Genomic DNA, 17,937 nt, shown 5'->3' on the forward strand with positions numbered 1-17,937 from the left:
GGAAAGCATTGGAAAGACGACATAATAGTACAAATAACTTTGGGGAAGAAGCACAAGAAAATGTTTGCCCCATTCATTTCCCTATTATCACACATTTTAAAGATGAAGCCACAAACTAAGACTGATTGAGGTTAACAACATGCTACATATTAAGACTGATATAATTTAACATTCCTGGCATCCCTGGAAACTGATGTGAGATGGCATAACATAACCTGTGGGTCCTAGGCATGTTCCCTCCTGGGTACTGCAAAAATTAATTGGATCCTGGCCAGAACCAGGACAATTTGCTAAATGCTTCGAGAATCTAAGACTTAAAAGTACAAAATACAGTTGTTGTTTACTCTGATGAAATTCTCAGACATGTCAATAATTCGGATAAAATATCTGGTTTGAAGCAATCTTTTTACATTCTTTACTATACCCCCTAATAAAGTTAAAAATAGGAGAGAAAAGCTGTTGGGCACAGAAGACCTTCATGCTTGGAAACAGAAGGAGCAATACTCAAGCTAAATAGCAGAAAAGAACAATTACGCTGAGTTTAACTTGGTTGTGTTAATTAATTAGACAATCAAAGAGAAACATCTGTTTGTAGCTGTGCTACAGATGTGGATGATAAAGTCAAGCAATAAATTCCAGCCTTAGAGGAGGCAGGGAGGGAGAGCAAGAGAATGATTGCTTTTCAAAAGTTCCGTTCCCTCAAGCCAGAGTCTCTATGTGGGATGATTTTTAGCCAGTGACTTTAATAGTGACTTTAAATTCCAAGCTTTGATAATAATCTTTTAGTTCCTCAATGAAAATCGAGTTTTAAAGATCCAGTATTTTTGTAAAGAAGCTTTCTTTTTGGACAAATTACAGAAAATGTTATTGAAAGAACAGAAAAGTTTCATTCAGATCTTAAATACAGCACTCTAATTCAATACATGTGAGGAAGAAAAAGTTGTGTTCAGTGGGCTGTTTACAAGGAAGTAGTGGTCTTAGCTCAGCTTTTCATAATTTTACCCATTCCCACCACCTCATTAGGACATCACTGGTAAATAAGATAGATTTTCTCTCCAATTAAAAGTGTGGATTCTGTGGCTTTTTTGTGGCTTCTGTCTATTTCAGGATAGAAATTATATGGAGCTATGATACACTGGTCTGCTGCCCTTATTTTGCTTGTTCTAAATATAAAAATGCAAAAAAAAGCTAGGATGAAATGAAAAAGCAAAAGTAAACCAGAAAGCTTTGGATTATTTTCCTGGTCAGCTAAATCCTCTTTACCCCTTAGCATGGGCAGAAACTTCCTAGCCAGGGTACTATACAGAAAATACTGGGCAAAAAAAGGCTTTTGAGGTTAGAGAAGCTAATCACTACAGGGATTTACAACACAAATTGGAGGTCTGTGGGAGCTGGAGGGGTTTAGCCTGGAGAAAAGGAGACTCAGGGGGACATAATTGCTCTCTACAAGCTCGTGAAAGGAGGTTATGGCAAGGTGGTAATTGGCCTCTTCTCCCAAGAAACAAGCCATAGGATGAGAGGAAATGGCCTCAAGTTGTGCCAGGGGTGAATTACTTTGGATATAGAAAAAAAATCCCTTCACTGAAAGGGTTGTGAAGCTTTGGAGCAGGCTGCCCAGGGGAATGGTGCAGTCACCATCCCTGGAGACATTAGCAGATGTCAGAGACATGTGGCACTCTGGGACATGGTTTAGTGGTGGCCTTGGCAGAGCTGGGTTAATGGTTGGACTTGATGATTTGAAAGGTCTTTTCCAATCTAAACCATTCTGTGAAGAGAGTTTTGAAATCAGGTAATTATATGGGTGGTTAGAATTCATAAAGCATACGGAAATGACCTCCGTGTCTGCTCATCAAAAATTTCTGAACACACTGGAATATAATACTCTCATAGTGACACTCCATTCAATAGGACTATACATTCAATAAAATTTCCCTCTTTCTCCACTGAAAGTAGTGAGAGAAAAAGAACGAAAAGAAAAAAAGAAAGCGAGAAATGAAGCTCAGCTGTGGGCAAGACTGTCCGTGTGTGCTTGACACTGACTCTAGAAACAGTGAACAGGCACATTAAATGATTCCAATAGCCCAGGCTGAGTCTTGGCAATCTCATGAAGCAAATATTCACTGTGACACTTTAAAAACTCACATTGCCCTGCAAATGTTAAGAAACTGCTCCCCAAACTGAAATTCATACTTATTACTAGATTTCTCAACTTCCTTCCAATGGCTGCTGGATGACCAAGCATGGCCATTATAATCAACAAGAAACACTAAGTCTGATAACCTAGAACCAAATATTTTCAAGCACAAGATGCTATTGTCTTGCTGCTAGGCAAAACTGCTTTTTCCTTGACTGAAAAAATAATGAATGGCCCCCTTTTATACGTAGGTATTTTGCATTTCCTTTCCCAAAAGATTTTGGTGAAATATGCAGTCCCAAATACTTGATTTCCTCAACTGCTTTATTGATTGCTGTTTTGGGGAATTTATTTGGCTAGGAACAGCACAGCAGCTTGTTATTTTAATCGAACAACAATGTACATTATTCATGTTAGACTCAATGACCAGCATTTAATTGAAACATTTAATTCCTTCATTGCAGAAATTCTCCCACTACCCACAGTAATAACATTGCTGCAAAACATAACACAGCCCCCACCCCTTAATAAAACTAAAACATAGATGAGGGATTGAAATCTACAAGATCTTGGATAGTAAATATTGTGCCAAGTAAATGGGCTGTGTAACTCTATTGGCATCAAAGCCCACCATTCTCTGATCCTGTGCTTTTCAAACAGATTGATTAGAAAGTCAGTTGTACTAACAGAAGTGTCACCTTTCCTACAGCAAAAAATTAATTCACATCCCAGAAACTGAGTACAATATTAAATGGATTTTACATTTGGCCTATTCTTATCTATGTGTAGTCTGTCTCTTTTTTGATCTGTTTATAGTCATCAATTAGACATGAAATTTGTCTTTTAGTTACAGTACTTCAGAGAGTATTTTTCCCTCCTGAGTGAAATGGTAACTTCCAGATTTAGTATGATTTTTAGTTTAGTCCTATGTACAAGAAATGAACAAAGAATGTTAGCTCCTCTTCCTCCCATTTCTCAGCAATGGGACTAAAACTCCTTTCAAAGCAATCTATGGCAATGGTCTATTAGAATGCTGCCAAGCTTTGTGTATTGATTTTAATCCACAATAATTAATGCAGGTACCAGCTCCTGAACCGTATGACAGGAATATGGATTGAGATTGGAATTGATTGGGGTGCTTCAGAGTGTGTCTAAAGAGTACAATGGTGGCTTTAATGCAGATAGTTCAGACACCTGAATTAGCACAAGTGTGGTGTGGGTGCATTAACCTGCTGGCAGCTACACTGCCCTCCCTCCAGCAGCCTTGCAAGGGCTCCTGTTCATAAGGAGCTGTGCCACACAGCTCACCTCCTTTTCTACCGTGTGTAGTGAGGAAGGATAATTGCAGCCAGAGTAAGAGCCTCTTTCTGTTTCAAAGTCAAATTTCTGTGAACTGTGTGAATTGCTCTGGAATGCAAACGTGCCCACAGAGCAGATGGGTAAGGGTCAGCAAGAGGATAAAAGCCCTGAGAGACAGCCCTTGACACAGAGATGAGTTAGCCTGGTCCTACCAGGCTCTGCACTGCACCTACCTTGCTGTCAAGCTGCAGCCCCAGCCAGGTCCCAAAACATTTGAATTGCTTGATAACCACCTTATCTAGTATATAGTACCTGCTACCTTAGAAAAATGGGTTGAGAATAACAATAATTGAGAAAAAAAAAGGTGCTGGGTTTCCCAGCAGGCTGTGAGATTAAAGCTTGTCAAATGAATGATCCCAGTAGTGAATAACTGTAAGGTTTATGACCTGTTTTAATACAAGCTAGGTAGCTCAAAGGGACATAAAACAGCTATTAAAAAAGGCCTGTGCCCAGTCAGTAGCAATTTAAACTTGGCCCTTGTACAGGTGTGGTGGTTGCAAGAGGAATATGAAGACAGGTTCTGCCTCTGTCAAGGAATATTAGTTTCTGTTTTTGTAATAATGATTTGAATTGTTGGTATTTTGGGTACTACTGCAGTCCAATATACCGATAGATAGATAGATAGATAGACAGACAGACAGATAGATAGATATACACAGTATAATACATGCCTCAGTTGTAATAATTTTTCTTAAAAGATTGTGGATACTAGGGCAGAGGTAGAGCAGCCTGATGGAATGAAGAGATTTTACAGAAGTCCACAGCATTCAGATATGAAAATGGGGGAATGGAATCAGGATTGCATGAGAAAAGTGATCACCAAAAATATTGGGAGAAATTATAAGAAGCATTATCTATGAGACTCTTGAACACTTTTATAAAATATTTATTCAATATTTAATGAGGTATCCTGCACATAATCTTTCCTGAGGCTGATCTTTATTGTACAGTCATACACTGATGCTTCTGCCCTGACATTTATAATGCTTTATCATTTCTGTTTTTCCCTCTGCATATGCTCAAACACTGTCTTATTTCATCTTCCTTATGCCTGTCCTTTCCCCAGTCACTCTGAAAGTTACTCCAGCTTTGGAAAAAACTTTTTTTTTAACTTCCTTTAAGCCAGTATTGGAATTCAAATCCCAAAGACAGTTTCAGCTTTTAAAATCAAGCCTTAGCTTCATATCTTATGTTTCATCTCTGAGTGGTAAATTCAATAGAAAAAGGGACTGGAGATGCAGACCTCCTGCCAGCTCAATGTCCCTAAAGACATTGTCTGCTTCCAAATTTCTTTCTTTTCTAATCTGGGCAACAAATGCTCATGAATTAAATACCAACCACTGAGAATTAAACTAGTCTACATACGATAACATTTTCCATGGTGCAAATGGGGTTTCTTAATTTTTTTTTTTCTTTCTATGCTTATCTACCCTTTTGCCTTTCACTACATCACATCCCACAGTGCCCACCTGCAGCCCAGGGTGACCAACCTGCAGCTCTGTGCAGGTAACCTGGGTAATAACTCTTGAGATGCTGTGTACAGGGATGTATGGCAGAGCATAATTCAGCATGGCTTGCTGTTATCTGTCTTTCCTTTATCCTGCCTGCCTTCTCAGGACCCTCCAGATATGAAAATACATTCCTGTTTGGGAGCTGTTTTGAATTTTCATGTAGAGCCACAAGTATCTTTTGCGCCATTAGGATATTATACCTCATGCATTTTCAGGAAAGGCTCTGTACTTTTCAGTCAAGGTTTTAATGCTTTAAAACAGAGAAATTCCAACTTTTTTCCTTTTTTGAACAACAGGGGCTTTTTAAGAAAATACAATTTTACAAATACCTGCTGGCTTATTCATCGTCAAATGGACCAAATCTCATTCTATTTCCAAATTCTTAATATTCATATGAATAATTCAGTAATTGCTGTGGCTAATACAATGATATTATGAGAATATCTGCTGCATTTTAGGTCTTTTTAAATAAAACTGAATAACTGGAAAAGAGAAGAAATTGAGACAGCCAAAATGGATAGTTAGCTAAATTTTTTCTTGGGCAATTGTTCATTCAAGACACTCTCAATTTGTTTGGAACAGCTACGCTGACCTTTGACTGAGCTACATTTCAGAAACTCAGAATACATTTCAGAAATTCACCAGCAAGTGACTTGAACTTAAGAGCAACTTGTCAAACACAAAGTTCAGACTTCAGCTTCATGTATGGAAGCAGTCCAAGACAGAGATATCTGATTTTTAAGTTAGACAAAATAAGCCTTTTCTAAAAGTGTAGAAAGTGTGGTACTAGTCCAACTCAGATTAAAGCATTGAATTATGTGTAGACAAACATGACCATAGTTCTCCTCAGAATAAACCAGAAAGAAATATTTCTTACTGCTATTTAAGCAAAGGAGTGCATTCACATGTACTGCAGAAGAGCCAGGATTCTCTGCCAAGTGAAACCAGATGATTTCCAGTTTGGGGCTACGCTGTATTCTGCCATACTCACAAAGAGATTTGGGTTAAGGTCTGCAGGTACATAGCTCATAATTATTACACTTACTTAGGGAAAGGAATTAGTGGATGAATGTGGGTGATGGGAATTGTTCAGCATTTGCTTTTTGAAACACTGAGGAAATAAATCACAGTCATTTATAATTCCCAGACTCCAGAAGGTTTAATTTCATTAGTATAACACAATATAAACCCAGGTGTTGCAATTTGCTATTCTCTCAAATTCTACTGCAATTTAAAAAAAAATGTCCTTTTCAACCTGAAGGCATAACAAAATGAAATTTGAAGAGGAGAAGCGGTGCTATCTAAAAAGGCATGAGAGATTTGAACTTTTAACAAAGCCAATTTACAAATTAATGTAAACTTCTTGACTCTCAATGAAAAAGAAACCTATTAATATTCAAAGGTATTACTATTTAATTTTAACACTTGTTTCCCTGGATCAAGATAATTTTGTTAGAAAATGGCAGAATTAATAACAATAACTAATAATTCACAGTTGGTATAGATTCTTTACTTTTAACTGAAATGTACTGACTAAATTGAAGAACCGGGAGACAGATGGAAGAGAAAATAAAGATCACCACTAAAATAAAGTTAATTGGTGAAATCCCTCCTGCTCTCACATCCAAGGTAAGAATCAAACATTTTCATCGTACAGGTTAAATACAAATCTCCAGTATTGTCCTTCCCAGAAGATATAAAACTAGTGAGGAGACTGAAATGCCCTGTGATGTGTTGAACTTTAAATTTCTGTCTTTGCTTTTATAATTACTGTAGAATCCTACCAGCATAGGCAATCATTTTTGTGTATCTTTGCAATTTGATATATATCCATGCTATAATAATGTGAAAGAAGAAGCTCTCTGTCAAGGTAACAAAGATAACTGGAGATAAAGCAGGAACAGTGGGGAGAGAGGGAAGAACTACTACTAAAAACAATGCTAATATTCTAATTAAAATTGATTTTTCTAGGCAAATTCCACAGATCATTTTTGTCAACAGATAATTATACTGAACCAACTAATAGGAGTATCAGGCAAAACAGAGACCAACCACTGCCACCATGATGCTATTGTGATGAACATGCAATTAAAGTATAATCTTCTCCCTCTCTATTACTCCTTTCTTTTTTCTTTTTCTTTTTTTTTTTTTTTTTTTTTTTTTTTTTTTTTTTTTTTTTTCTCGGTGCATTCATTCCTTGCCTGCCTTTTGCTACTGTTTAGTTCGGCTTTGGGCTCTTTTTTAGGTTTGTGGGGTTTTTTTGCTTGTGGTTGCCTGGTTGTCTGGTTTTGTCTTGTAGATACTACCACAGGAAGTTCTTTAATGTACTAAGAGCTGGAACAGAATGTTCACCCTGACAGGTAAAGGTGTCTAAATACCCATAAAATAATTGGAGGGGTATTAAACTACTCTGTCTATGGCACTAACATGCTCTGGTGATTTCACTTCCGACCCCTGACCCTTTATCATGCACTGTCAGCAATGCAAACCCCGAAAACTCCTCATCTTGCTGTTAATAAAAAAGTGCTGGGCCTTTAGACACAGACCTCAAACACAAGTAGAGAGCAGCAAGAGAGAAATAGCTCAATCTAACCTTGACAGCTCTGCAGCCCTGGATCAACTTTGTATTTGGGCATTGGTCCAAAGAGGGTTATATGTCTCATATTATTTTCTTCCTTCTTTTCCCTCACTCTTAAAAACTTCTCCTCAAGCTAGGTTTATGGCAGGGAATACACTGGCCTCATAACATGAATTCCTATCCTGGTAGACACTGTCTTGAAACCAAGAATTTTTCTTAACACAGGGGAAGAACCTGGCTGACAAAAAGCAAGCATGGGACAGTGGATGTTTTACCAAACTAACATTACTCGACCAAAGCTGACCTTGAACATTTTCTGAGTGTGACAATTTGTGTTAGACTGCACACAATTTGCCAAGGTGATTGGAATTGAATTATTTAGAGCTTCAGCTAGGTAGCTTTAGCTAACAGTTGAAGCTTGCCCTTTATCAGCTCACATGCTTCTGTTACCTAATTTAGAATGTGCCTGTGGAAGAAACAGGTTCTAATGTGTTTGATTCACTCTGAAAAGTGCTGTACTGATAAACAATTTTATTTTGTGGAAAATATCCATCTTTCTGGGGTTTTTTTGACCAGCTTAAATCAGAGCCTCTAACACAAACTACTTTCTTGGTAAAACCATGCATTTAGTAAAAAGATGTGGCAAAAGGAAGAAAATGCATTCCTACTAGTGCAGAAGGATGAGCATCTGCTTACCAGCACAGTCACCACACGCAGAACCACTCCTCTCATGTTGTTCTCCAGCTTTCTGTCTGTTAGTGACCCATTCAGACCAGTTACAGGATTCCAGCAGCCAAGCTAAAAGAGAAAACAAAAATCATTTCCTCATTTGCCCATAAAACTTTGCTAGTCATTCCTGCTAGGTGTCTTTAAGCAGGAAAGCATGAAATAGACAGAATACCTTCTGGACTCAATGGGATGGAAACTCAGAGAATGGCTTGTGCACAGATTCATTTGAAATTGAAAGTGAAGCAATTAAGGATATCAGGTTTTGATTTTAAATACCAGTGTGCAATGGATGACAGCATCCAGGATTTGGGGTTATATGAGTTGCTTTAAAAGAAGTCAGAGAGGATATCAGTATTAGTGAAAGATATATAAAAAGTACTGTACCTGTAGCAATATTTCTACCTTACTTTCATTAATACACTAATTGGAGAAATAATAACTACCATCATTTTAGCACGCTCTTTGCTCCAGCCCATCATTCCTAGTGGAACTATGACAAAAGGAATTACACCAGCTTTAATTAAAGCTTATACTACTAATTGGTAATGAAACAGCAGTGATTTTAAGCCAGTTTAAAAATCACATTTAAAGATGATTGAGTAAAAGACCATTGGATCGGCACATCATAGAATTGAGAGGGTACTGCAATAGACTATGCAGAAAAAAGTTCATCTATGCCTCTCTTTGCATTGGTGCTATTGTGGTTCTTGAGCTTCTGTGGGTGAAGCATTTGCTCAGGAATGTGTTTAGGATTATCTGTCTTTCAATCTGGGTGTAGTAGATACTAACTTGTAATTCAGCTTCTCTGAAAATGTAACTTGCCTTGGTTTTTGTATGATGGCAGATGCTTTTTTTTAAGCAGATTTTTTTTTTAAGCATAGAGAAACAAATCAATCAACCATGCATCCCTTAGCACCACACACCAGGACAACCAGCCGAATTTTTGAAATTCATTACCACCCTCAGCTGTCCTGCACAATTACCAGTGCTAAATCCAAAACCCAACAGGAGGACAATGCCTGACTTGAGAGGACTTTGGAGCAGAGTCTCAATTGGCAGGTAAACCAATTGCCTATGTGAAATCATTACACAGCCAACGGGACAGACAGGCATCTGCAGCTACCAGTTCTTGCTCTGAATCACTTCTCCATGGACTGTCAATGAAACCTTTCCAGGGATGCTCATCCTCTGACTCCTATTTAAAGGAACAAAAGGTCTTGCTTCCTCTGATAAACCGAGACTAACATCAGTAGGGTATTGTTGGGTCCAGTGGCCTCTACTAAAACTATTCTCTTGGAGAATTCAGCACCATAATCTGAGAGAAACATAAACTGTAAAACATGGAAAATATTACTGCAATTTCACACAGAGTCATAGAAATGGCAGGTTGCCTAAAACCATCTGAAAGGGTTTGTAAAGAAGGGAGCTTTGCTGACTGTGCTTGAACAGGAATTTACAGACATCATTATTTTCAGCACTTCATGTGAAAAGGCTTTGTATATGTGTTTCATAGATCTTTCAAAGTGAAACAGAAGATAAAGAACAGGATTTAAGTAAACATATTTAACAACTTTAGAAGTGGGTAATCTGAAATATTTGTTTTCTTCATTACATCTATTAGACTAAAGCAACTCCTAAATTTTTAAATTTCAATATATTTATAACAATTCTTTGAAGATGCCTTCTTAAGAAATGAATGTCTCAAATAGTAAAAATTAAAAACTTTCTGCAATTATTGGTTTGTCTTAATGGTCTCACAGGTCTTTTCCAATCTGAGTGATCCCATGATTCTAGGTTTCCTAGAGAAAGGTGGCCTTAAAACAATGTCATCACTTCTCTCTGCTGCTTTCAGGAGTACTCACAGCTAATTCTTGCCCTTCTGAAGTCAAGGTTATCCTTCAGACTGGTAATGAGCGAGGATAATGCTGAACATATTTGTAATCACAAGTAATGACTGAATCAAGAATCTACGAGATCCAAACCCCAGAGAAACTGAAAGCAGCAACAGGATAGAAGGAGAAACAAAACCAGGAGGTGTCCAATGAATCTCTTGAAATTGCTCATCTTTCCTATGGCTGCTTCCAAATAAAAGCATGAATTATCCCCTGAATTGGTTTCCCCATTTTGTTTTCCCATCTGATCACAAAGACCATCAAGAGATCACAGCAGCCCTCTCTGCTTGTTCTGCTCCTCCACAGTGTATCCAGCTGCTCTCTAGTCATGGATGGACTACTGACACATTCCAGGTCCTCACCACTCCCCTGAAAAAGCCCTGCAACACTTTGAGTGGAATAACCCAAATGCTGGAGTGTATGGCCTATAATGGAACAGTGAAATGCAGCAAATGCACATGCACTGCACTTTGTACGTGACAAACCACTGACATCCCACAAAGCAAAGCATCTCACGGGCTACATTTTGGTATAAAAAATAGTGAAAACAATACCAAGCTCAGAACAAAGATGCATTAAATTAATTCAGTGATTGTCATTCTTAGTCACACAAAGAAACTAATTAGAACTCAGATCCAATTAGCATATCCAAATGTGTTGGATGTATAATTACTGCAGAAACTCTGTTGCTTTTGCCAGAACTAAAACCCTAGGAAGTTGCTGAAGAGCCTTTTTATTCTTTTGAAGTTAAAGTCCATTTTTAATTATGCACATTAATGTACACATATTTATACAATTAAGTTTTTAGCCCAACCCTACCTTTTTTAAGGCAAAACCCCCCCACCAACATAACATTTCTGGAAATTCAGCATAGCACTAATTTTCCTTTAAAAAAGCACTTTTTATTTTCAATTATTGTTCATTTAATTTTCAATTCAATTGTTCCTTTATGCAGCTCAGTCATGGTGAAGACAAATGTGCAGTGTCTTGCCAACAAAGTTGAAATTGATTTTGAGTGGGAGCTGCTTACTGTTATTAGGGGAAAACAAATCAACATTTATTGATGACAATTTGAGCTTGTCATTGTATTAAGGAGCAAATGTAACTACTGCTGAAACATTGAGATGGGGGTGGTATGAAGCTCCCTCTTGAGCTTTGTCTCGTTTAAATGCTTCTGCAAAACATTTGCTGCTTTCTGCAGTTACTTCCTTTTACTTTTGTTCTCTCTCTGATGGTTGAAATGAGAGAATAGATCAGAGTCTCACAGTAGCAGAGTCTCACATTAAGTTGGGGGGATTTGGGCAGATGGGTGATGGGAACTCTTACTGAGCACAGTGCTTGTCATCTTCATACCACACAAAATTTATCATTTATAGTGCTTTGAACTTCTGTTTCAGTTTCTTTTATTTATTCTAATGACAGCTTTCACTCTGGCAGGTTTGATATAATATGATGAAGATGGAAAAGTTGTCAGTCTTCTACTTCCTTTGATACCCAATTTGAAATCTCTTTCTGTTCATCCCACATCCCAGCTTGTTATCCTCACTATCATCGTTGTTGAAATGGGCTTTGTTCTCCTGTTTTGCTGGCAAAGACAAAAATTTACTTCCCTTCTTCATTAGATATTTTGGACTATATGAACAATGCATTATGGAAGGTCTTTAATTTGTATATCAATATTACAGTAGGCCAATCCTATTTCATGTGTACTTACAATTTCATTATTTATAAGGAACTTGGAACACTAAAGTCTATAATGCCTTTAAGATAGAGCATACAGCCAGTTTTCCTCCCCTACTTCCTATGCAACCAGTGAACTCTGCTGAGTATCTGAGAGCTTTCACTTCTTTCCTGGCAGAGTAAAGTGCAGATTGTGTCAATAAATCAAGAAAAATACATTGGCCCGGTATGGTCACATTTAAGGACCATCAGAGAAAATGAATAAAACCAGAACACTGATATGGATGAATTACTTAAGTGCTTGTCACTACATCAAAGTTTAGAGTGCTCTGTTGCTTCAATTAACATAGAAAATGTACAGGCACTGGTTTATCCAATGCAACCACCTTGGAACTCAGGCTGCATTACCACAACACAGGGGCCAAGAGCAGAAAACAACTACAGAGGAGGTGCAATGGAAATCTGAAACATAAAACTATACCACATCTGCAACCCAAATCTATAATTGGGATCTCTGACTCCTCTTTCATTTATTTTTCTGTCATTTAAAGAAAAAAAATCCCAACAATACCTTGGCTTCAGTATGGACAGCCTGAAAAAATATTTCCAGTGGAAATGCCCAAGACAGAGGAGTTCACAGAGAGCTGGTGAGCCACAGAAAGAGCACCCTCCCTGCCCAGAGTACCCACATGTGCTTCAGAAACTCCCTCCTCAGTTTTCACCCCAGTCCAACCTGCTCTAGGAACTGAATTCTTACAAGATCCGACCTCAGCGGAAGAAATGTGCATTAATAATCCCCTTTTCCATTCCAAAGCACACTAAATTCACAGAAATGGAAAAGACCCCATGAAGCTGTCACAAAATGACACTCAGCTGCAAGATTAGAGCTCCCAGGAGTTCTGGGAAGACATGAAATGGGGCACACAACAGAAAATCATGAAGAAAAAGGTAGAGTTTCTTTTGCTGGTGCATGGATTCAGCATTTGCAAAATTTTCTAGGACATCAATTTAGGCAAAATTCAAGCAGGACAACCCAGAAATTGTTTTGCACAGAGTATTCCTCATTCCTCTTATCAGCTGTTGCTTAATGTGTCCAACGGCAACTGGGAAATCAGACACTAAATCCTATTGCTTAAAGACTATATCTCAGAGAAGAAACACCATAAAAGATATCTTTTGGTTGTCAATATGATACTGTCAGTTATGTAAAAAGTAGTCAGATGCTTTGTTACCTGGTTAAAGAGTTCTTTCCATTCAGCTCTTTAGCCAGCAACCAACAGTTCATCAACCAAATCTGCAAAAAAATCTGGTGGCCAGGGGTTAACTGAGGCCTTTTGTACCCTTGGGCTTGATTAAACAAGTAAGGATCCATTTTGTTTTTGCAGCAATTTCCTAACAGGATTGGTTAGTAGGAAAGATTTCTGTGTTTAACTGCTGCCTTCACCAAAGCTTTGGTAATAGTCAGCAAATAGTAAGTTGTTAAAATCGATAGAAAATACTGTGCTCAACAATTGGATAATGTATAGAAGTATTTGTTTCTCCCACATTCGGTGTGGTGAAATCTATATAGTTCTGTGCATTCAGTTAATTATTTTGTACAGTGTGTTTTATTGCTTTAATTTGTCTCTGGCCTAGGAGGAATGGCCTGCCCCTAGACTTGCTCTGTTATTTTCAAGCTGTTAGGAGGATGTGAATACTCAAGTTTAGTTTTATTTCCAGTGTGCTAAGGATTGTAATTGCAGAAGCTGAGGTGGGCTATTTGTTTTGTTAACTGATCATAGACACAAGTGCAAGTGACCTCAATAGAAATTTCTTTCCTCAAAGCCAATGCACAAGGCAGAATAACAGTGAACAGAGTTAAATAAAATATTTTGCTTTGGGGACTACCCAAATTTCCTTTTCTTACTGAACTGAAATACAGAAGCTAATGGAAAGTTACAACCTGCTGTTCATTTGCCTACTAGCTCCTGACTCAATGTTTTCTCGAGGACCCAGATTGCTGCCAGAAGTTATAATTGGGTATTTTAGACCACTGACAAATGTTGAATTTACAGGGGAAACAACACAGACTGCATAGGTATTTGCCCACTGCATTCTCTCCTCAAAAAGCTGATGCTTAGTGCTTAGGCCAAGCTTCTAGAACCTAATGGTATAATTTTTCAAATGTATAGTAAATCACCTTATCTCAAAGAAAATGAATCATCTCTCCAAGATAGTGGTGTCATTCTAATGATCCCTGACTTCTCCCCCACCATCTCTTTATCTCTGGTATACTTTCTCTATTTTTTCTTTCCCTTTCATTTGAAATTTGGTGGTATTAACCTATCATTTTCCCCTTCTGTCATCTCTCATCTTTGGAAAATACCCTTTTTCCCCTTCTTTAGTTCCTTTTTTACTGTGAATTCAGTACTCCCAGCAGCTCCCTGACCTGTGCTTATCTTCCTCTTTCCTACACTGCAATACCTCTTGCCATCCATTTCTCTGTGTACTTTCAGTGTATTTTCTGTCCTCTCTGTTTTTCTTTCCCTTGATCTTCCTTTCCATTTCCTGTGGCTTCTTCCTGTCTTTTTTGCTTTGTTTTTATTTTTTGTTTGTTTGTTTTTTTCAGGGTTTGGGTTGGTCAAGGGACATCACTTTTCCCCACATCCAGCTTTGACTCATTTCTGGGTCCTTTCCCCTTTCTCTTTGCCCTTGGATCTCCTTTTCTCTCAGGCAGTCCTGTCAGAAAACTTCTCCCCTACTCCTCCTTCTCTTTTTATGTTATGAGGGAGATGGGACTTAACAAAATAAATGACTCTATATCCCTGTTTCCTTTGCTTTCATCTTTCTTGCTGTTTCCTTTTTTTACTCCCATCTTCTGACAACCTTGCAGTACTCTGAAGAAAAGACTCAGGCAAGGATAACAATGAGTCAGATGTTGATCTCTTTTCCCATTGCCTTCATATTTCAATTAAAGGCAAATACTCAGAAAAGCCTGTTCTTTGACCCAATACTGACTTCAGCTCTTTGCTAACAAATTTCTTCATACTGACAGAGTAAAAGCCATGAATAATCACTTTCTTTTTACAATGGAAGATTTTTCACTGACATCAGAATTATTCCAGGGTAATTGATAATACCAAGGAAGTTCAGGTTTGTGTACAGTTTAAATTTAGTCACTTTGATTTTTAATGGCAAATGCTTGTCTCCTTTCTCATTAAGCATATTAAGAGTCAAAAAGGAGGTCTTTAATCTAAGTCATGTAAGGCCTAGAAGAAAACCAAAAACCTTCAAATCAGCTTTTATACCTGAATTGTAATAAAAATACCAAAGTGTTAAACATATATATATATTATATTTATAAATTTATAAAATTATTATAAAAATACTGAATTGTTATAAAAAATATATAAAAATGTTGTCTGTTTTGTCCACCACTGCATCTTTATGAAAACAGAGAAAAATCTTCAAGGTTACCTCTCCAGCTTGTATTAAATCACAATATATAAGCTTTTGATACCATCATAAAACCCGGGATCAAACCTATTCAGTAAAAAACAATGAAAAGCACTGTTTTCCACTTGGTTGCATGAAGCTTCCTCTCCACAGGTAGCAAGAACACACACAGAGCACATTTCAGGCTCTCATCAGTTCCTTGGCAGTATTCAAACATTCTTCAGCACACTCCCAGCTTTCCCCTCAGCTCAGTAAGGATGCTTTTTTTGAGAACCAATCTTTCAGAAATGGTTTGTCAAACTAGAATATCAATAAAACTTGTTTGCTGTCACAGGGCTCAAGAATTCTGGGGGCAGCATTCCACTAAGAAGTCCAAATGGTAATAGTGCAGAGCAAACCCACCACTGTTCACTGTTTTGGAGGCAAGTGAGTTTACAGAGCAGCATTCTGAGTAAACCCAGTCCAGCAAACCCACATAAGTGAATCCTCCAGAGTAAAGTGGGCTACGGTGAATGCCCTGCTTCTGCAGCAGTGCTGCCAGATCTGAGCTGCTTGGGCACCTCCACACTGCACTGCAGTCAGCTGGGTGAGCACAGACACTGAGAAGCACCTTGGCTTTGGTTTTTTCTGCAATAAAAATCTCCCCTTCAATATGATCACTGAATTAGTAGTCTGGGAGTCAGCTCTGGAAGTAAATCCACATGGAGAATCGTGTATTAGATTCATCATTCTCCAAGATGGGAAGAAAAAGAGAGGCTCCTGCATAGTTCCAGCCCAGGAACTGCAGTAGCAGAGCAGTAGTACAGATCTGTGCTTGCACTAAAGAAATCAGTGCTCATTGTAAAGGCAGCTGACGAGGAATGCATGTTTAAATATACATGGGGCCCAATGAGGCTACAGAACATCTGGACTAATCTGAGTGGCACCTCTTCAGCTTTTTTTTTTTTTTTTTGAAGTGTAAGCAGAATTATCACACACTGCTTTCACAGTAATGCATAAAGGAACTTGACATCTGGTTATCTTTCCATGTGAATACAATGCTATGAAGTGTACTTTTTGCAGGCATAGCATATGGGAATCTCCATTTTGATTTGGCAGGCTAAAGGGTTTTAAATGAAGCAATACCTGAGCACTATTTACTCAAAAGTACATTTAGTTATTTATTCAGCTCCTGAATGCTCACTGGGCAGTACTGCTGTTTTCCTCACGCATGAAAAACAAGTTCGTTGGACTTGGGTGAAGGGTGGAGGATGTTCCTAGGATGCACATACCATGGAAATACATGTCCTGAAAACCTTGGAAATAGAACAACCCTCATTTTATACTATACTTAGCATCTTTGTCATTGCTACACAATTCTTAGCTTCACCATGAAACGCCAAATAAGAAAAGGACACAGAAAAACACCTCCTCTCCTTAGTTGAGGCACAGATGTACTGACATGAAAACACTTCCTCCAAATACCACATACAAAGTCAAAGAGAGGCAGCTGTGATAAGATTACTATTTTTATCTCAAAGACTGTGGGTCCCTGTCTCCTCAGACACATTCAGCCTCTCATCACCAACATGAAAAGCAAAGGAATTAGCATGTAGGTATTGTGAGAACACACACCAGTGTTCAGCACAGACAATTTCTATATCTTTAAGCATATCTCTACCTGTCCAGAAGCTGTTCAAACGTACACAACATCAAAGTATCTTACACTTTCTGCTGCTCAGCACAGCAGAGTTTGCCAGCTCTTTCTTAAATGCGGTACAAAGAAAGATGTGACAAGGGCATCTCCTTTTCATAGATGCTAGTGCAATGTGCTTCCCAAGCACAAGGGCTGGGAAACAGCTGCTCACAAAACATCAACAACAAAAAGTAAATATTAAAAAAAGTAAAAAAAAAAAAAAGGTAGAAAGAGAGAGAGAGAGTAAGAAAGAAAAAAGCTGATGGACCATGAGAAATTTGCATGTAAGGTCAATTTAGCTTATTTCCATTTTAAATGTGCATATGTGAAGGCACTCTGGAGAGTGCCTAAAAAATGAACAGCTTAGGTAAAAAGTGACAAACCAAAACAGGCTCTTACTCAAATTCCTCAAGTTTCTCACCACAGAGGAACTAACATGGCAATGCAGCAAGAGTAGCACTACATGACAAACTGTTTTCCATTGATTCTTCAGATTCCTGGGATGCTTAAATGAGGAGCACAGAAATGGAAACAGTCTTTGCTTACACATAGATCAATACTCTGTTTCTAAAATTCAGGATTTATTCTTAGTGTTGGCATAAAAAAAGAGGTCTACTAAGCTGGATATGCCACAGACTTACCAGGTTGATACTGGCTAGTAAATCAAAGCTGCATTTTCCCACTGCTTTGTTGGAAAATATTACTCCAGTAGAACCCATGCTCACAGAGTATAAGGCTACAGAGTCACCAGCTTTTTAGTGCATTATGGACCAGATGTTACAAGTGATTCACTGGACCATACATTTTTGAGAGTTTGGTAGTGAAGAAAATAAGATTTTTGGGTGTTTTTTTCCACTGCTTCAGTACAGAGCTTTCTAAGGAATCAGAAATAATAGTAAAGAAATAAAAAAAATTTACAACAGCAGTGACCAAGCAGATTTAGT

General features: G+C 38.0%; 1 protein-coding gene across 3 annotated transcripts in view; it reads right to left on the reverse strand.

Moving 5' to 3' along the window:
• The window catches only part of GRID2 (glutamate ionotropic receptor delta type subunit 2), a 679,111-nt gene that overhangs the window by 134,297 nt on the left and 526,877 nt on the right, over positions 1-17,937 (reverse strand). For all 3 annotated transcript variants that reach the window (XR_010027765.1, XM_063156612.1, XM_063156611.1), the window contains exon 9: positions 8,279-8,380. Coding sequence is in view for 2 of the 3 variants with exons in the window: in XM_063156612.1 (XP_063012682.1) it covers positions 8,279-8,380 (102 nt within the window). In the remaining variant the exon portion in view is untranslated. The remainder of the gene's footprint in view (positions 1-8,278; positions 8,381-17,937) is intronic.

This window comes from Melospiza melodia, chromosome 5 (assembly GCF_035770615.1).
Source record: "Melospiza melodia melodia isolate bMelMel2 chromosome 5, bMelMel2.pri, whole genome shotgun sequence".
Lineage (NCBI taxonomy): Eukaryota > Metazoa > Chordata > Aves > Passeriformes > Passerellidae > Melospiza > Melospiza melodia.